Genomic DNA, 21799 nt, shown 5'->3' with positions numbered 1-21799 from the left:
TGATCATAGGGGTAGAGTTTGCGTGCGTGTCAGCGTGTGTTTATAGGAGTGAGTGTGTGTGTTGTGAGTGTCTATGTTGTACTGTGTAATTCTAAAAAAAGTGAAGAAGAAAAGGTGTAAGACATAAAACAAAACAAAACAAAACAATATTTTTTTATTTCAAACAAACAAAAAGAGAAAATAATATTTGAGAGAAAATAAAAGGGGACGTGTCAAAAAAGTAAATAAAGAAGGTGAAGGAAAAAAAAATTGACAATGAGGGCCCACACGCCTTAATACAGTCATGGCAGTAGGTGTAAAACTACAGTAACAGCAGACGACGACTCGAGGGGGCGGAGCAACCAATCGCTGCCTCCCCGCGTTATCTCTTCTCCCCCACACGCACAGTAGCCAGTGAGTACTAGTCACACCACACGCTTGGCTTGACGCCGCACGCCTCCGCTCCGCTCCGCCGCCGCGGCCGATCTCTCTAGGGCTTCCAACCTCGCCGGCGACGCGACGCCACGCCATGGCCGCCCCGGTCGTGGACGCCGAGTACCTCCGCCAGGTCGACAGGGCGCGCCGCCACCTCCGCGCCCTCATCTCCTCCAAGGGATGCGCGCCCATCATGCTCCGCCTCGCGTACGTACCTACCGGCCTACCCCCCATCTCCTGCTCCTCCTAGAACCCTCCCCTAGTTCCTAATCCTTGTGATGGATTCGCGCGGCGGTGGCGAGGGAGGGAGCTCTCGTGTGTTTGGATTTGGAGCCCGCTCGGCTCTGCTTGCCTCGAGTGGTGGGATGAGTTACTGCTGGTGGTGGTGAGATGGGTCGCTTGCGATTGCGAGACTGTATGATTGGGTTTGGTTAGTTGCTTGCGGCGGGTACCTGCGCTGGTCCGTGGCGTGGCTGTTGGGCGAGGCAATTCGACGAACACCTTGAGTGCGTGCGCGCCTGCTTTGGATGGCTCCCAGATTTGGTTTTGATTGTGTGACTGCGCCTTTGGAATTAACGAGGAACGGCGGACGATGTTTAGTTCGCTAGTTCACATGTAGAGTGCACGCGTTTTTCTGTTGATCCGTTGGTTCTCTCATACTAGTCAGGAAACTAGCAACCTAGCAGGGGAGAGCGAGCATTTTTAATCACTCCCCATATTCCGTCATAACGGCAATATCGCAGGAAGCTAAGACGAATTTCTTATTTCTGTCTATAGTAGGTGTTCCACTCCATGAGCTTCGTGTTACATTTGTGGAGCTGATGAGAGACCAGTGTTACAAACTGGAACAAATAAGTGATGTTTCATTATCTAAAAAAAGGGGATGTTTGCACTACTGCTGCAAATGTTCTATGTATATTGTAATTACGAATGGACTCAGAAGAAGCATTACCATTTAACGCACCATTACAGATAGTGCAGCGTGTATTTGCTAATTAATTAGTACTTTATATATGGAATTGTGATTTTTTTTATCTTATATGTTGTATACAGTGTTCTTCTGTAATGTACTATGAGTTTTTCTCATTTATCATGGAGGATATTCTGCGTGCTCTTGGATTACTCTTGGACTAAAACTTAGTTCCTGTGCACTCCCTTGCAGATGGCATGACGCGGGCACTTATGACGTGAACACAAAAACTGGTGGTGCAAATGGTTCAATTAGATACGAGGAAGAGTACACTCACGGTTCAAATGCTGGTCTAAAGATTGCTATTGATCTTCTCGGTATGTATTGTTTGTCCCCAATGTGTTCCTAGATGATTAGACGAAAGTAGCTTTCACTTTTCCCCCATTGTCAGAATGGCTCTAGTTCCCTTTAAACCACTCATCAGCTATATGATTGATGCCTCTTAAGAAATCAATTTGAGTTTTCTTGTCAGTTTCTCAAAATTCTTTTCTTTTTCTATTGTTTTGGGTTTTACCTTGATCGGACTACAAACTAACTCTTTTTTTTCTCTAATTCGGGGATCAAATATTTTGGGAGAAATAACTAAAAAACAAGAAACTCCCATATTTTTGCAACTATTCTCAATGGTGTTGCAGTACTCACCACTCTTCTCTGTACAATTGCATTATTTACCTGTTCCACGTTATCTAGTTTATTGTTATATTGTCACTTTATTCAGTGATGAAATAAATCGAATGATTACTTATGCTTCTCCAATTGTCTTTTACTGTAACAGAGCCTATTAAAGCCAAGAGCCCTAAGATCACATATGCTGACCTTTATCAGGTAAATTAGCGTTGCTTGAATTGGTTCTTGTGCTGCCAACTTATTATAAGAGTGCCTTGATACTGTGACATCTTTTTTTTTTCTTGTCGCACATTTGATCTTTTTTATCTTATCGATTACTGTGTAAATTTTTAAGATCCTAACTAGATTTTTCTTACAGCTTGCTGGAGTTGTTGCAGTTGAAGTTACTGGGGGTCCAACTGTTGAGTTCATTCCTGGAAGACGTGTACGTGAAATAACATTTCTTTATGAATGGATGCATCTTTTATTGATTCACACTTATTAAGTTCTTTTGACCTGAATCAGGATTCGTCAGTTTGCCCCCGTGAAGGGCGTCTTCCTGATGCTAAGAAAGGTAATTGCCACAAACTATTCTTTGAACTGGTCTACCTTTTCTTTTGTCATTATAATCATGCTTCCTGACTCCTAGTGTTTGAAGCAATGAGTCAAAATATGTGTTAGTATTCTACATGTATCACATTTAGTCCCATGCATTTCTCCTGTACTTGTCTGCTAGTACTCATGTTCTGGCATTTAGTACTTAGTGTTGCTTGAGACAACCCAGTTCATGCAATACATACCGTAATATGTACATTATCTTAAACACACATACATCTCTTCATAGATGGGAGCCTCGTCTTTCATTTATCTTATATTCCTGCATATCTGGTATAGTTGTCATTTAGGTGTCATACCAGCAGGTGCTGTTGTATGTCTGGTAATTTGTTTTATGTTATTTATCTGTTTTCCTATTCCTTCTGCCGAAGTCTGTTTTCCTTTCTTACATTTACTGGGATGCAAGGTGCCAGTTCCTATTTTAGTATTTTAATAACTGGTGCCAGAATCCTGTTTTGATATGTATAATCGTAATCATATATCTATTTTTATGGGGGTATATCTGCATTTTATCTTTGTTTCATGAGCAGGTGCACTGCACTTGAGGGACATCTTTTACCGGATGGGCTTATCAGACAAAGATATAGTAGCTTTATCTGGGGGTCACACTCTGGTAAATGCTCTAATTAATGTAGAATTTGTGTAATGGTAATCCTGATTCTTCATGAGAAGCACAGTTTTAACAACTCGCTTTATACTTCAAGGGAAGGGCACATCCTGAAAGGTCTGGATTTGAAGGCGCATGGACTCAGGAGCCTCTGAAGTTTGACAATTCGTACTTTCTGTAAGTTGAATACAAAACTGGGTCATTTACGTACTAATTCTGGGCACTAGATTTGAGGTTAGAAGATAACAGTGTAATATTTTATTTAACTGCAGTGAGCTACTGAAGGGGGAATCTGAGGGGCTTCTGAAGCTCCCAACTGACAAGGCATTGTTGGAAGATCCTTCATTTAGACGCTATGTGGATCTTTATGCCAGGGTAAAAAGGATCTTTTATATATATATTTTTTTTCTATTCCTTGCACTTAAAACTCCCCCATTTTATATGCCCTTTCATCCATTTTTTAGGACTATAGGACCATTAACAAACTATAAAGTATTTGAATTTGTTAGTTGAAAATGCAATTAATAGATTTATTTATTGTCAAATATGATTTCGGAGCATTATATTTTTACAACTTTTACTGCTATATAATTGGAAGTGAATAATTTTCAAAATGCTACAAGAACTGTGAATATTTCATGCCGACGTACTATGCCTTGCGGTGCTCCATAATATAAGTTTTACATTCAGAACCATTTCTTCTGTTCATATGGCAGGATGAAGACACCTTCTTCAAGGACTACGCTGAATCGCACAAGAAGCTTTCTGAACTTGGCTTCACTCCACGGAGCAGCGGCCCTGCATCTACGAAATCTGATCTTTCAACTGGTGCTGTACTCGCACAGAGTGCTGTCGGGGTAGCTGTTGCTGCAGCTGTAGTTATCGTGAGCTACCTATACGAGGCTTCTAAGAAGAGCAAGTAAGATTGCTATGTTCTTCATCAGCATGGCCTCATAGTAAGTATCAGGGTCAAATAACAGAATTCTAGTGATGATCCAGCCATACGAACACTTCCTTCATGTCTACATATACCCTATCAATATTTCATGGGGAATTATATGGAGATGACATAGCTTCACTATTTAAAAGCACTTTGGACATATATTATTCCGTCTTCTGTGTGCTCTCTAATATCTACAAGAACAGTGGTTTGTGTCCTTCGAATGTTTGGTCAACTCACTAGCTAGCAGTTCAAGAACTGATAGACGCCAAAGGTGGAATAAGTAATTAACTTGCCTGAAGGGATATTTTATACCGGAGACCAACCAGTTATGTTTTACGTAAGCGTGGCTCTGAAGGTCCTTTTTTTTTTACTCGTAAAGTTCCAGTCATATGATGGCAACTGATAACAATTCGTACATGATAACGTTTTTAGAGGGATGCTTGTAATTGTAATCAACTCATGAGGAGTTGGTAGTAGTTGTTACAACTTACAACAACACGTGCAAAGATAATGTCATACCGTGTGTTTTTCATTATAGTATTCACGAGCATGCTGATGAACCAACCTGACCCAACACACGACCGTGGCTAACTGACGGCTATACCTATTCAATACTGATTCTTGTACTTCTAAGCAATCGCAACTTTTGCAAGAAGTGTCACAGGCAAGCGATGAATTCAGGCAAAATTGTTATAATTTATTGACCAATTGATTAGGATTTGCGCCCACCAACTGATTTGGAACTAGCCACTGTTTTGTGAAGACATAATTAAATTGGAAGGAAAGAGTAGAGATTGACATGGTAGCACATCATGTGGAAGAAAATATCATGTGTTCTTGTCTACTGTTTGTTAATATCATGTGGCTCATCAACTTCAGTTTCGATTCTTTAGACAAGCCATGTACAATGGGTCCTAGTTCTCGAAGGTATTAAGATTCTTAAGCCAGAATTCAAGGTCATCAATTGGAATGCAACAGCACTACAGCAGTAGCAGACTTGATTTTTCAAGTCCTGTGAGGCTGGAACAATCGTACACTGCTACCTAACCTAACACATGATCACCCAAGACTAATCTGCATGGGAGAATCAGAAAAATTAAATACTAATGTTTGGTATTTGATCATTACACATCACACACGTACTTAAAAAGGTGACCCTACAGTCGTGCACAGTAATTGCTCTGGAGCTTTCTGCATACAATGAGTCACTGAGAATGTAGGACAGCGGTGTAGATAAACATGTGACGTGGCCGTCCTATAAACCGGCCACGTGTACGCCTTTTTTATTTCTCGAAGGTACACTCTACTACAGGAGCAATCAAAATGGTCCATCGCCATTGTACTCACCCACCAATAAGAGAGGCCCATCGAATCGATCGGTAGCACACAAGTATTAATCAAAAGAGATTATTAGCCCATACAGTACAGATGTGTCGCCATGGATTTGTTAGTTCCTCCTACCCAGCTACAGCTATATACTTGGGGCAATTTCGTTTATACCCCCACTTTAGTATCCAATATTGATTCTACCCCTACTTTCTAGAGTTTTCGTTTTTGCCCTCACTTTTTTGAACCGAACAAATTTTTTTTTGCCCCTGTTTTGGATGGAGAAGTTAACGGTGTTAAATTCTTGTCAAAATGATATTTATACCCTTTCATATCTCTATTCATTAGTTGTGTTTTTGCCCCCATTTTATGCATGGCTTTGGAAATTTAAATTCTTGGCAAAAGGATATTTAAATGACCCACGTTAACATAACAATTTGCACAGATTCTGAATTTGATGGAATTTCTACAAAATTTCAGCAGCATTTTGACAAATTGAACAAATTTTTGATAAACCCACATTAACATAACAATTTGCACAGATTCTGAATTTGATGGAATTTCTACAAAATTTCAGCAGCATTTTGACAAATTGAACAAATTTTTGATAAAATTTCAACAACATCTCGGCACCATCTCCAAGCCCCTTGCAGGTCGCCACCTACCCGACGCCCGCCGTCGCCTGGTCGCCGCCCGGCCGACGCCGCCAAGTCCGGATGCCGCCGCCGCCTAGCCGACGCCTGCCGTCGCCTGGTCGCCGCCCGGCCGACGCCGCCACATCCGGATGCCGCCAACGCTCACCGTCACTTGGTCGCGGCCTTGGCCTCCGAGCAGTCGCCATTGTCGCCGCGCGCGGTGGGCGGCAAGCCGGGGGGGCTTGTCCTCGCGTGCGCCGACCTCGTCCACCGGGGGGATCTCGACGGGGCACGCCGCGTCGCGCCGACGCCGTGCTCGACTAGCCCCCTCCACCCCGCCGCCTACCCCTCTTCCCACCGCCGCCTAGCACCTCAACGTCGCTGCCTAGCCCCTCCACCCCACCGCCACTTAGCGCGCCGCTTGGCCGCCGCCCTCTCCCCGGCCGCAGGGAGGAGCGGCCCCTAGCCGCCGCCGCCGCTGCCTAGCGCGCGCCGCTAGGCCTCCGCGGCGCCCTCTCCCCGGCCGCTCTCCTACACGCGCCGGGAGGAGCGGCCCCTGGCCGACGCCCAGTTTCCTCTATCGCCGCCGCCGCTGCCCACTCGCCGCCGCCTGCGCTGCCTGGGTCTTTACGGTCTCGGCGAGAGAAGGAAGAGTCTCTGTATTGTTAACATTTCACAGGGGTAAAAAGGTAAATCACTAATTCAAATATTTCCTTCCATAAATCCGGTCCCACTAAATTCCATCCAATCCAGGGGTAAACGCCTCTTTCAGTTCAAAGAAGTGAGGGTAAAAACGAAAACCCTAAAAAGTAGGGGTAAAACCAATATTAGAGATGAAAGTGGGGGAAAAACGAAATTGTCCCCTACTTAAATGGTTGTTCATATCAAACTTTGACAGGGCTTTAGCTTCTAGATTCTTTTCCACAGTAGTCGAAACCTAATTAAGTGTCAATGGATCTCGGAGAAAGGAATGGAGTGCAACAGGAGTTAGAACCTTTGCTTTAATTATAACCCATAACAATAATTCGGTGAATAATCTATCTCAAATGTTACTAAAGTGTGCTTGGACAAGCATACCGGTGCTAAAACGGCTATAGTTGTTGCCAAGCTGATGTAATCACAGCCGTTTACTGCTAGAAATGAAATGATGTTGTCTATTGGTAGTATTATACTACCAATATTATTATGGGTAAATTTGTAATTTTCTAATACAATGGTAGAGTTACTTTATCCTTTATGTTTTTTTTGCTAAATCTATCTATGATCATCTATTGCGCTGGCATCGCTCATATTACATTAAAAGCTAAAAAAAGAAAAACAAATATTCACTGCTAAATAAATATTATATCCTTTCCGCACTTTTTTTTACTAAAAATATAAATAAATCTTAACTCTTTAATCATAACTCTTTAATAAATGAGATCAATAGTTCAGATTGTTTTTTAATACAGGTGGAAAACATCATAACCATGAGGTTCTTTGAGAAGAGCAGGGATTGAGTACAACAATTGACACTATGGTACTGGGAGGGAGTAGGTAACAGGTGTGTTTTTCCCAGTCGTGTTGATGTCCTGATGACTATTTACCAAGAATCGGATCATCATAATTTGGCGTGCACAAGGTTTTGTGATCCTACTTCGCAGAGTACACGTGTGGAATTTCATCATTTCATGGGTTTGGTGAAATCAATTCAAAAAGGACTGAGTTCGGTGAGATTTTTTCTTTAGTCCAGTATGCTGACCAAAACATGAACTACCAATCTATGTGAGGAATGTATCAGGCACACTTCCAAAACTGAAATTAATTTAGCAACGTTTATTACGCCTTTGACAGATCAATCGAACTATCCACGAAATGGAGATCCCCAGCGAGGATTAATTAGCCGCATGCTAAATACACGAGTACAAATCTATTTTAAAACCTGTCATTTTCCATCGTTTAGTTTAATCAATAACGAGCAACTAAGTCTATGGTTATAGGTCGGCGTGTTCAAATCTCTCCCCTTCGGGAACATGGGTTAACTAAAGCAGGTTTGATTTTGATTTTTTTTAATCACGAGAACATGTATCCCAATTTCAAACATAATTCCATGCAAGAAAAACATGAATTTGTCATAAAAATCGCCCCGTTGTGCGAAATGATCTTCCCATCGAGCAGAATTGATCCACGAGATATCCATGCGAGATTATTTGACGCGACACTTAAAATATAATATTTAATAACAGGAGAATTTTAACACATCCTAATCCTCATAACACGGATTTGGATCAGGTGCAGTTGGTACTGTGACTGCAACTTATGCAGTCCATTACCACCTGTTAGATCCGAATCTAACGGTCCACATGCACCCGGATACTGTAGATCACTAGCAAAAAATATTCAGTATTTTGCGTTGACACTGTAGCTGATGATTTGGTCCATTCATCACCAAAATGAATGGATGTAATTGCATGCAGTAGTTAACTTGCCGTCGCTGTTCATACTGTAGGTGATCCCAATCCTCGGAACACTAATTGTATATGCTCCTTCCCTAATATTAACATACTACTAAATACAACTACCTCTACTACAGGATGTAAGTCATTTTACCCTACATCGACTTACAATTTTAGCAGAGATATCGCTGTTATTGACGACGGTCGACCAACTATGAATAGTTAGTTACTCCATTTGTCCAAAATGTAAGGTAAGGTATTTCGATTTTTTGATTGTACTGTTTGACCATTCATTTTATTTAATTTTTTTTGAAATTATTATTATTATTTTTGACTTACTTTATTATCCAAAGTATTTTAAACACAACTTTTTATTTTTTATATTTACACAAAATTTTAAAATAAGATAAATGGTCAAACAGAGTAAAATGTTAAAATCCCTTATATTATAGGACAGAGGGAGTAGTTTCTTATCGGTTCTATTGAAAAAAATGGAAGTAGCCATAGAAAAAAATAAAAATAAAAAAGGGAGCGTGAAAACCAAATAAATCGAAAGTGTTGTGTTCGGAAAGAGATCATAAAGTTATAAACTTAATAGGAAAGTAAATATTATCATGGTTACAACGTGATATCTCTCTGTATTTAAAACAATAGACTAGGTTAGACAGTTGACGCCACTTTTACCTATACCATAAATATAACTTTATTCCACCAATAATCAAATAAAGCTCATATATTCAATTTAACACGTGTCTGCTAAAACAGATACAATCAACGTTTACACTTTCGATTTCGATGGAAATTTCGGTGATTGTCGGCAGTTCTCGTACCATTTTTTTGAAATTTTGACAGATTTTGACCGGAGTTAAATAAACTTTGACCAACTTCAACAAAAAGAAATTGAGAGAATCCGAAAATTTTGGTCGATGCATTGATTTGCCGGTGAGGTCTTCCCAAATTTAGAACCGAAATTGCAATCACCGGATGCAATTGTGACTATTCCACGAACTCTTCGTGGCTAAGGCCTGGTTTAGTTGAGGAAATTTTTTTAAGTTTGATTATCACATTGGATACAGAGACATATTTAAAGTATTAAACGTAATCTAATAACAAAACAAATTACAGATTCTACCAAGAAACTACGAGACGAATTTATTAAGTCTAAATAATCCGTCATTAGCAAATATTTACTGTAGCACCATATTGTCAAATCATGGCATAATTAGGCTTAAAAGATTCATCTCGTAATTTACACACAAACTATATAATTGTTTTTTTATATTTAATACTCCATATGTGTGTCTAAACATTCGAGGTGACCGCGTGATTTTTTTTAACTAAACAGGGCCTAAGCAGCAGCAGCTAGTTAGAGCATGTACAGTAGTAGACTGTAACCCACTATAAATATATTTTAGAGAAATAAAAGAAGATAGAGAAAAGCAGTGGACTATAGATCTATAGCCAGCTGTAACACAAACTCCAAAACGTAATATGTGTATGATAGGTGGGATCAGCTATTAATAATATAGCAAGTACTATTATATGAATTGGTTATTACATTAGTTATAGAAGATTTGAAGCTACTAGTTAGCTATATTATTAAACTTGCTCTTACAATCAGTTACGAGTAGTATAGTAGCCCATAGCTAAGCTAGGTGTCAGGCGAGGCGCGCAGGATTTTATTACAGCGGCGAGCGAGCGCGACGGCGGCGGCGGGTAGGTCGCTCGCCCCGCCGCCGCCACATGTGTGGCCACCGCACGCGCCGCCGCCGCCCCCGCTTCCGCTTTGCACCTACCTAATCCACCTCTCTTCCCATCCCACGGGCGCGCCGACGTGGCGGCACCCACCGCCTCTCCCGCGCGCGCCAACGCCAACGCGAGACCAACACCAACCAACCCAACCTAACCAAAAACTAAGTTGGCGCCTTTCCCTTCCCTCCCCGCCTATATAATCCCCTCCTCATCCACCCGCCGTGCGCCACCCACGACGACGACGACTCGCCGCCGGCCGAGACCAACAGCGATGGGGAGGTCGCCGTGCTGCGAGAAGGAGCACACTAACAAGGGCGCGTGGACCAAGGAGGAGGACGAGCGCCTCGTCGCCTACATCCGCGCCCACGGCGAGGGCTGCTGGCGCTCGCTCCCCAAGGCCGCCGGCCTCCTCCGCTGCGGCAAGAGCTGCCGCCTCCGCTGGATCAACTACCTCCGCCCCGACCTCAAGCGCGGCAACTTCACCGCCGACGAGGACGACCTCATCATCAAGCTCCACAGCCTCCTCGGCAACAAGTAACTACGCTTCTCTTTTCTTGCCTTCTGCCTCACCTCGCCTCTCTTCCATCCATCGATTTTCATCATCTGTCAGGTGGTCTCTGATCGCGGCGAGGCTGCCGGGGAGGACGGACAACGAGATCAAGAACTACTGGAACACGCACATCCGCCGGAAGCTTCTCGGCAGGGGGATCGACCCCGTCACGCACCGCCCCGTCAACGCCGCCGCCGCCACCATCTCCTTCCATCCCCAGCCGCCGCCAACGACGAAGGAGGAGCAGCTCATACTCAGCAAGCCGCCCAAGTGCCCCGACCTCAACCTGGACCTCTGCATCAGCCCGCCGTCGTGCCAGGAAGAAGACGATGACTATGAGGCGAAGCCGGCGATGATCGTGAGGGCGCCGGAGCTGCAGCGCCGCCGCGGCGGCCTCTGCTTCGGCTGCAGCCTCGGCCTCCAGAAGGAGTGCAAGTGCAGCGGCGGCGGCGCCGGCGCCGGCGCCGGCAACAACTTCCTCGGCCTCAGGGCTGGCATGCTCGACTTCAGAAGCCTCCCCATGAAATGAAATGATCCTGCAAACCAATCCATGATCGTTACACTTTCTCTTCTCTTTTGGGTTCTTGATTTCTTAGCTAGCTTTGGTTACTGCTTAGTGTTAGTCCTTCTTAATTAGGATCAGATAGAGGAATACTTCCTTTGGGGAGATGATCAGTGATCTTGTTGATCACTTCCTCCATTTTGTGTAAATACTGTTCCACTCATACTTAGTTCAGTTGATGATATGGTTATTTAGGTTGTTGGATGTAAATTTGTTCTCGGTCTGAAAATCTATGGTATTTGTCATGCCTTGCCGAGAAGAAAATTCTTGTTACTAATTTCACGAACAAGACTAGATGCAGTAACTCAATAAAGAAATAAAGAAGTAAATCAGAAACATTCCTTGCATCCCTCCAAGTCTAAAGTCTGAAATGAACAGAGCAGCTTCAAGACAATTCTCTGCTTCAGAGTGCAGACACCGGAGAACTGTACTGAAGATGCAGATTTGCTCTGAATTAGGAGCAAAAAGAGTCTAATCTACTGTACTTGGTCGCCTTGTAACAGTCTACTGTACTACCGAAAACTCAAGGAAATCAAGAAAGGGTTTCACCTTTTTCTTCAGGACCCGATGAATGTGTCCGTCCCAAACGGGTTGGCGCCAATAACAACTAGTGTACTGATAAAAGCGCGAGGAGGAAATCAACCGCTACAAAGACAGGTCATGAGATGAGAGACTGAGCAAAGTGAGTGCCTCCGGCTAGTTCGGTAAAGTTGCTGCTGCCTTTCTGCCGTCGCCGTCGTTAATTTTTTTCAGCAACAGTGTGAGCCCCTGCCTATCTCTGAATACTCCCTCCATACTTTCTCTGTCCTAAAAAAGAATCAACCTAGACACGGATATAATATTACATTGTATAACGAATCTGGATATGTCTAGATTCGTTATACTATATAATGACATATTCGTGTTTAGATTGTTTTTCTTTTTACGGAGAGAGTACTCTTTTACTATTCCATCTCAAGTTGCAGGGTCAGATGGTGCTGTTGCTGTTGCTGTTGCCGCCAAAAAAGCAGAGGCCTTGCACTGCCTCAACTTGCTCCAGGCGCCGCTTTGCATTGCACCCTTCTCCATGGATGAGATCAGATTCTGTTTCTGAATTGAATTTTTCAGGGTAACAGACATCAGGCTCAATAACTGATTCATGCATCATAATTAAGGACTCCTTTCATTTCTCACATGAACAGAAAAAAAGCATTAGATTGCGGAATTAGCTGCTGTGCATTGCAGCTTTGCAGGGCAGCACGCAGGGATGAGCTCAGATTCTCTGTTTCTGAAATTTTTCAGGGTAACACAGACATCAGACTGATTATTAGTAACTGATTCGTATCATGATTAATTAATTCTTCATCAGGATATTAGTATAATAAGCACGAGATGGAAGAACAGAAACACTGTCAAGATCATCGAGCAGGTAGCTGGTAGATGATCATCATAGATGGATCGATCCGGAAGGCGGATTTGTTTATGCAGTTGCTATTAATTGCCGACATGACAAGGCGACAAGCACCTTCCAGACCAAGAGGGCCATGCCTTGTTTTGTCCCAAGTTGTAAGGTGGAGTACCACTAGTTGGTGTCTACTAGTAATTAATTACTCCCTCCTTCACTAAATGTTCGATGTCGTTGACTTTTTTAAACATGTTTAATCATTCGTCTTATTTAAAAAAATTTATAAAATATGTAAAACTATATGTATAATAAAAGTATATTTAACAATAAATCAAATAATAAGAAAAAAATTAATAATTACTTAAATTTTTTGAATAAGACAAACGGTCAAATACTTTTAAAAAAGTCAACAACGTCAAACATTTTGGGACGAGGGAGTACTAGTTAATTTTGATTAATCTACTTTTGTTATTCAGTGGAGTATTACAGTGGTGTTGCACCTGCCATTTTCGGCCGATCGGTAGGTTCCGGTTCGTCCTAATGTCACTTTTGCTGGATTATAATTTGTAATGATCTTCTGCTTCGATTTTCCGAGAATTTTATTACAGCACCTATGTCGTGAATGGTAAGGCATTCATAAATAATAACCATTTGGTTTAGTTTGCTACCATTCACCAACCTTTGAAATGTTCACATGATTACGTCCTATATGAAGGACAATGATTACATCCTATATAAAAGACATGAATTTTACCAGATTTTTGTATGTAATTTACACGAAATAATTCAAATCCCTAAAATTCAGAGAAATTGTGTGTATTAGATGGAGATATAATATGTTGAAACAGGTCGGACCCGTGACCTTATCTGCATTTCGGCCAACAGAATATAAACCTCCTTTAATGCATGCATCTAGGAAGAAAAGCATCTATATGGCCCTTTCAGAACAGATAAAAAGTTTGATTAGAAGAAGCTAATTAATAAAGGTGTCAAAAGTCATGGGAAAAAAAATCACGTAGTATTAGGTCCATTCAACTACATTCAAATTCGATTCAGGAACCTAGACACATTGCTATTCTACCATCAGCACAAAAGGGCAACCTATACATATCTCTCATTTCTAAAGTAGTATTAGCATCATGATTAACTGACCACAAGAAGCATACACAGAGAAAAATCTTTCATTTCTGTGTGCCACATCTGGAATTCTGACGGTGGTTTCTACTTTGGTGTTGAGTCTTTGATTCTGCAACGTTGAACCTGCCCAGTTGGGATCAGTTTCTTGCTAAATTGATTTGCAAGCTTTCGTTTCTTAACTTTTGGGTAATGTCTGAAGCATCAGGCTAAATGCTAATCTACACACAAATTGTTGCCCATTTCGGCTGATGACGAATGCTGCCGCTGTTTCATTCCCTTTTGTCTAGTGTGCTTTCTGGAATGTTTAGTACAGTCAAGCCGGCCTAAGTGCTATTTAAAGGACTAAGTGCCGGTTAATGAACGGCTTGCAGGGGTACACGAAAAGGGAAAGTTCACCTTGTCTGAAAATTGTCTCTGCAACAAGCCCTTAAAATATTGGTAGACAACTTATCATTAAATTAATTTTATAGTTGACTTTAGGTATTTTTATCCTAATTTATTTTTCAGCATTAGCTTATAAAAACCACTAATAACATAGATATGAAAACTAGCTGGGTGGCCCGCGCAATTGCGCGGCTAGCACCCAAACAAAATCATATATTTTTCAGTATGATTTTACTTAAAATTTATTAAATAGCTATCTCGTTGTCTTAAGACTTTGAAAGACTAAATCTTATCATCCCCGTATTTCTAATGAGAAATAATATAGTTTTTAAAAGTCACACCAACTACTACCCCTCACTTCTGTCATATGCTTCTTTATTTGCTTGCTTGATCTACCACTATTTCTATTCATTCTCCTTGAAATATTTAAAAATCAGATCTTATAGTTTTTATAATTTCTAGAAGCCCCGTCAAACGCTGTCATTATACTCTTCTACGGGCGTCAACTATCTTTTCTCTATATTGTCATTGGGATTTTAAAAATCGAACATAATTATCGTTCGGGTTCATTTTTTACTTTCTAAAGTCCCGCTAAACCGTCAGCGGCTTTGCCATTGTTTTCCTTTATGGCACGCCCGCTGCCTCCCTTCTTTATCGTCATTGAGATTTTAAAATCGAACATGATTATCATTGTGTTTTTTTTTACTTTTTAGAAGTTCCAAACCTTTAAAAATTAGACCTCGTAGTTTTTAGAGTTTATAGTCTTGTTGGTTTCATTTTTTATAATTTTTAGAAGTCTCGTTAAACGATGTCACTATACTCCTCTACGGCCCATCCGCCGCCTACTCTTTATTGTCATTGGGATTCTAAAAATCGAACATAACTATCATTGGAATTCATTTTTTTATTTTCTAGAAGTCCTGCCAAACCGTCAGCGGCTTTGCCATTGTTTTCCTTTATGGCATGCCCGCTGCCTCCTTTCTTTATCGTCATTGAGATTTTAAAATCGAACATGATTATCATTTTTTTTTACTTTTTAGAGGTTCCAAACCTTTAGAAATTGGACCTCATAGTTTTTAGAGTTTATGGTCTTGTTGGTTTTATTTTTTATAATTTTTAGAAGTCCTATTAAACAATGTCACTATATTCCTCTACGGCCCATCCGCCGTCTACTCTTTATTGTCATTGGGATTCTAAAAATCGAACATAACTATCGTGGGAATTCATTTTTTATTTTCTAGAAGTCCCGCCAACCGTCGGTGGCTATCATATACACCCCACCCGCTGCTTCTCCTTTTTATTATCATTAAGATTTTAAAAATCGAATATGATTAGCATTGTTTTTTTTTTACTTTTTAGAAGTCCCGGCAACCGCCTTGATTGATTGCTTCACAGCCTACCCGTTATTAGGATTCTATTTGGTGTTTTATTAACAGTTTTTATATGTTGTATCAACCGCCACCACTCTACTTCTTTATAGTCATGTTACTTAATTAATCTCGCTATGTGTTTTAGATGGTATTTTCTTTCAATAGTCTTGATTTTCTATCACCAATTTTAGTTATTTATAAATGGTATTCCTAGTATTTTTCTTTTTCTAATTTCAAAATTTATTTTATTTTTCATATTGTGTTCTTTCGATATTTTTATTTTTTATTTTTAATTTCAGTTGTTTCAAAATTGTATTCCTATTTTAACTCTCTTTTTAATTTGCCTAATTTCGGATTTTATTTTATTTTTTATTTCGAATTTTAATTAATCTACTAAGGTTGTTATATGTACTCTTATTTTCAACACTGCTTATATTTAATTTAGAATTTAAGTTAATTTTAAATTGTATTCCTACTTGAACTCTTCTTTTCTTTTTTTTCTAATTTTGATTTTTTTTATTTTTCATTCCGAATTTTAATTAATCTTGTATTGGATTTTTATATGGACTCTTATTTCAATATTTCTTATTTTTAATTTCGAATTTTAGTTATTTTTAAATTGTATTCCTACTCGAACTCCTCTTTTTTTCTTTTTTAATTTCGAAATTTATTTTATTTTTATTCCGAGTTTTAATTAATCGCGTATTGGGTTCCTATATGGACTTCTCTTTCAATATTGCATATTTTTTATTCCGAATTTCAGCTATTTTTTATTGTATTTTTATTTGGACTCTTCTTTTCTTTTTCTCCGATTAATGCGGGAATTTCTAGCCTCCACAGCGAACGTGGTTATGTATTTTTGGCTTGGTTATGTATTTATTGGCATGACAATACTGATACAATTCGAAAACGGCAGAGTTTGATTAGGATTGTTGTCTTTCAATGTTTCTAAAAGTGGTGTGAACACGCGTATTCCCAAAATATTGTCCGTTTCCAGTGTATAGTATGATTAGGTTTTTCTTTTCTTTTCTTTTCTTTTTTACTGATTGTACATTCTCTTTCCAGTACATTAGGTAGACGGATTGTCCGATTCCAGTAGTATGATTAGGTTTTCCTTTTTTTTTTTACCGATTGTCCAATTTGAGTTTCTTAATATGCCTTTTTTTTTATTTCTTCAGTTTTTAACTAATCCTAATCTAGTTCTATTTTTCTTTTTTCTTATTTTTTTGGATAAATGTGAGAATTTCTAGACCATGAGAGCGAACGTGGAGGCTCCTTTTTCTATTACTTTAAAGATATATAATAGATTGTACTCATATTTTTTTTTGTTGCTTCTTTAACTTTTTTTTACAGATTATTAGCTATGAAATTGTCTTAATCATATATATATTTAATTAGGTTAGCTTGAATCGCCATATTATATTGTTGGACGTGTATAATAATTGTATGCTACTGCAAAGATTGACCATAATACAGTGCCCTAAAAGTTATATGATTTGTCTTGAACAGTGGCTGCCGACCTGTGCTACAAAACCAGTCCAAATCGCCATTCAGTGTTAGATCCCCTTTCCGGCAAGTTTGGTGTTAATCAGTTCTCTTCTCTGTCTTGTTCCTCTCCCTGACTTTCGCTTCTTCTGTTGCTCGAATTACGGAGCAGGGCATTCTACATTGCACAATGTGAAAGATACTGTACATGTACGTATGTACATGCGTATAGGTTCCTCCTACTTGGTAGATGATACGTAGAAGAAACCCCTTAGTAAACCATAATTGTGCAGCGTGTGAGCGAATAGGAGTCAAAAAAAAAAAATCAAGAGAAGTGGTGATTGTCAGAGACTGTAACATGTAAAATTGCTGGAAGATTGACAGATTGTTCTTGCGTGGGATGAAAATGGTCGAAAGTGATCGAGAACAGTAGCATATCTTCGAAAATGATTCTCGGTTGGTCTGTCATATTGATCATATTTACTAATTTAATTATTTAGTGTCAATAGCAATACGATGCTAAAAAGTTTTTAAAAAATAAGTTTATCTATTTATACATTCATCCCGTAATAAGTGCGATACATTCGTCTCATTTTAAGTGCACTTGTGGGTTTCCGTGTCCAACATTTGATTGTCCGTCTTATTTAAAAATATTATGAAAAAAATTAAAAAAAATAGTCACACATAAAATATTATTCATATTTTATCATCTGATAACAATAAAAATATTAATCATAAAAAAATTTAAATAGTACGAACGGTTAAATGTTTTTTTAACGGAAAGAACGGATAAATGTTGAACATAAACAATATAAAACTACCGCTTTTTTTAGATAGAGGTAGTTTCGGTACTATATTAACTTATTATGTGACGGAGGGAGTACCACTTTTATGGAATCTAAACTCGGTCGGTCTGAAATTTTTGGACATGTTCACTTTGATGACAAAAAAAACCTTACCAAATTTTGGCATTACCAAAATTTTGGCAAATTTTGGCAACTTGCCAAAATTTTGACGATTTTGCTATATCTCACTCGAAAGATTTTTTTCTTATCTCTCACTCGATTTTCTCACTCAAATTTACAGTGCATTTTCTTGTAAGTTACAGTGTAATTTATAAAACTTACACTGTAACTTTTGTAAGTTACACTGTAATTTTTGAATTTTTGCATGTAAATTTTAAATTTTGTATTGGATTTGGTCTTTTTCTTGAGGATATGGTAATTTAGTGTCCATTATGGTGTTTCTTAATTGCTTTTTGCTTTTTATTATATCTATCGGATTTTAATCTAAAGATTAAAAATCTGTGTGATACGATTATAAAAATCTTTCGAAAGATGTATAGGTACTCCCAAATTTTGATAGGATTTTTTTTATAGTTGCCAAATTTTGGCAGCAAACCACTTATTTGGCAATTTTACTAAAATTTGGTAAGGTTAAAAATAACATCAAAGTGAACAGGCCTTTGTAACCATTTTCATCCCTGCATCTGGCTACCAATTATGAGGTAGAGATGGAGACAGCAAGCCTGCAGTTTTGGTTCCATGGCGTTGTTGTTTACTAGCTCTGGTAGTTGCGAGCAACCATCCGATCAACAGGAGGTGCGGCTGCCTGGTCTCATCTCATCAGTTTGTTTCTTCTCCATGGACAAATTCTATCAATCCAAGTAGCGTTTTGGTTACAGGTTTCTCCTCATTAAGTTGTTATTACAGCGACGCAGCTGCACTATTCCTGCTGATTAACACAGGTAGAAGTAGACAGGTTGGGCTAAATCCGCACCAACCAATTACTATTATCGTGGGTAGATAAAATTAACAACAGATAATCTCTCGCAACAACCACGAACTGACATGACAAAATGACAACCCAGCATGCCAAGACTTATCTGGATATAGAACAGGAGGCAAAGGCAAAGCTGGTAGGTATAGTTGAAGAAGTGAGAACTGAGAAAGATTCAAATCGGGAGAAGGATGGCAGATAGAATTCAGATAGACCATAGATCGATTCAGCTTCAGCAAGCTGATGCTGTTGGAGTTGGCAAAAATCCAGCACCAAATTTTCCATCTAGACAAGGACATTCTCGATCCATTTTCTCAAGTGTGGTGGTGCTATGCTCCAACCATCCTGCTCTCATCTGGTCCTTGTTACTGTAGTACTGAAAAAATAAAAGTGACTCTCTGCAACAGCGATGGATTTGGCACATTGGTCACAGTGAATTGAACAATGCCTAGTAAAGATAGCAAGTTCCAGCCAACCATTCTTCTCCTGCATATCCATCGATCCAATCATTGAGAACACAACCAACCACCAAGAAATTAGATCGTCTGAATTCACACTTGCGTCAGGTGGTTCAGTGATCTGCCTTATCATCACAAATTTTGTACTCCGTTTCGGATTGGAATGATCCATTTCGGATTGGATAGCATGACTGCAAACTGAATCAGCTGGAACATGATTCGAGACAAGATTTGGTTTGGTGTGAAATGTCGTTAGATAAATGATCTCATTTCCACCAACTAACCAGCTCGAAATGCGCACCTCTCTCCAATCCAATGGCGAGAGGAGAGAGAGACAGGGACTTTTTATAACGACAGCAACCACCTGCATCATCCACAGGCATCATCGGATTTGGAGCCAGGTGCTTGTTCATACGCGTATTTAATTTAATTACAAAGAGTATATTTCCTCCTCTACCTTACACTTTTACTCCCTCCGTCCCATAATATAAGAGATTTTGAGTTTTTGCTCATAATATTTGATCACTCGTCTTATTTAAAAAATTTGTGCAAATATAAAAAACGAAAAGTTGTGCTTAAAGTACTTTGGATAATAAAGTAAGTCACAAAGAAAATAAATAACAATTCTAAATTTTTTTTAATAAGACGAATGGTCAAACAGTGCAAGCAAAAACTCAAAATCCCTTATATTATTAGACGGAGGGAGTAACATTTTTCAGCCCTTTATACTCTTAATTTTTGAAACACCCTTACAAAACACCCAGTAGGGGCGGAGCTACATAGGAGAGGGGTGCTTAGGAACACGGTCAAGAATTTTTTTAAGCTATAGTTCATCTATTTTCACCCATATATGCACCGCCTCAATTCAAAATAAAGCATTCCTATTAGCGTAAACTTAATCGAAAGTAGAGTAAATTAAGCGAGTGGTACATCTCTTATTCTCTTCATTTTGTTCTAGTGCCGCCCCTGCACACCAGTTGGACTAATGTGAAAACAACATTGGTAAGTACGAGTGGCTGGAGGTGGTGTGGTTAGAAGCTCTAGATTTTTTTTAAATAAATATATATTATATTTGAAAAATAAAAATTTAAAAGGTTAAAAATAGCAAAAATTTCTCTCTACCTTATCCTCTGGAGCTAATGCACGATGATAAGTGTGTAAAAAAAGAGGATAGTAAAGGAGAGACTATTATGCAAGAGGCAGCAGTTGATGAGAGTGACTCGCAAGCTTATCCCGGTTGCCTTGTCACCGCCGTAAAGGCGCCTCCTCTCCCTATCTTCTCCACTGCCTCATCTCCTCTCGTCGTCTTCACCGCCGTTCGATGAATGCTACTCTCATCACTAGTGCATCCAGTGGTCTGGAATAGTATGTTTCGATGCCAATTCTGTCTCTCATGGCGACGACCTTTGCTGCTGCTTGGTGATGATGGAGGGTTTAATTGATTGATTGTGGAGTCCTAATTTGGACACTAATCCGATCTGGGACCCACCCAGATGAGCTTTAGTGATCCCATGGTTGATCAAAGCGTGCTGCATCTGCTAATCTCTGATGTGAAGCAGATTGGCTGAAGAAGACTTAGATATCCTTTCTTCTTTTTTTCCCTTGATAGTACTCCCTCCGTCCCTTAATATAAGGGATTTTGAGTTTTTCTTACATTAACCACTCGTCTTGTTTAAAAAAATTGTGGAATTATTATTTATTTTTTTACTTGCTTAATTATCCAAATTACTTTAAGCACAATTTTTTATTTTTTATATTTGCACAAATTTTTTTAATAAAACGAGCGGTCAAACAATGTAAACAAAAACTCAAAATGCCTTGTATTATGGGATCAAGGGAGTATGTATTAGCTGGAGTAATTATATTCAGTGCTGATAGAGTAATAATTGTAGCTTCTACTAACTGCCAGTCATGATTCTAAAAAAATAGAAATGTAGAGTAGTATATATCTGAATCTTAGCAAAATATTATTGTATGATCAGATCGACCAATTAAGGCAAGCCCCTCGTATGCTGCTTGTTCGCAGGTGAAGCTGACGGTATGCTGACAGTAGATTTACTTCCTTCATCTATAAATATAAGTATTTTTAATGTTCAGAATTTGGTTATAGATATAAGCATTTCTCAAGTACTACTTTTTCAATTGTCGTATCGCTGAGTGTGAACTTTTTCAAGTAATCTCTCAGTGGTATTAAAGTAATATTATTTTAAGTTTATTTTTTCTAAACTCTAAAAATAATTATATTTATAAACAGAAGGACTAATAATTAATTAAGTGAATAATAAAGGTTGATTAAGTAGGGTGGTACTTGCACTTCCCTTTCCGTTGCTCGACTTGCTCCAAGGGGAGGGTGGGTCCCAGGTGACATGCGAGTGGGTGATGGTTGG

The 21799-nt window shown here is 39.4% G+C and overlaps 2 protein-coding genes across 2 annotated transcripts; both read left to right on the top strand.

Annotated features, from left to right (window-relative positions):
• The first annotated feature begins 334 nt into the window (after positions 1–334).
• On the top strand, positions 335–4370 carry LOC4346247 (probable L-ascorbate peroxidase 4, peroxisomal). The gene is made up of 9 exons (NM_001403688.1): positions 335–621; positions 1577–1701; positions 2160–2209; positions 2370–2435; positions 2516–2564; positions 3136–3218; positions 3310–3389; positions 3485–3587; positions 3929–4370. Exons 1-9 carry the CDS (start codon positions 509–511, stop codon positions 4133–4135), a joined length of 876 nt encoding a protein of 291 aa, NP_001390617.1. The 5' UTR covers positions 335–508; the 3' UTR covers positions 4136–4370.
• A 6161-nt stretch (positions 4371–10531) lies between these two features.
• Positions 10532–11625, top strand: LOC4346246 (myb-related protein Zm38). The gene is made up of 2 exons (XM_015795425.3): positions 10532–10837; positions 10914–11625. The coding sequence occupies exons 1-2, from the start codon at positions 10575–10577 to the stop codon at positions 11380–11382; spliced, it is 732 nt and encodes a 243-aa protein (XP_015650911.1). The 5' UTR covers positions 10532–10574; the 3' UTR covers positions 11383–11625.
• The last annotated feature ends 10174 nt before the right edge of the window (positions 11626–21799 follow it).

Source organism: Oryza sativa, chromosome 8 (assembly GCF_034140825.1).
Source record: "Oryza sativa Japonica Group chromosome 8, ASM3414082v1".
NCBI lineage: Eukaryota > Viridiplantae > Streptophyta > Magnoliopsida > Poales > Poaceae > Oryza > Oryza sativa.
The sequence above is the reverse complement of the archived record's forward strand: the minus strand, read 5'-3'. Positions and strand labels throughout refer to the sequence as shown.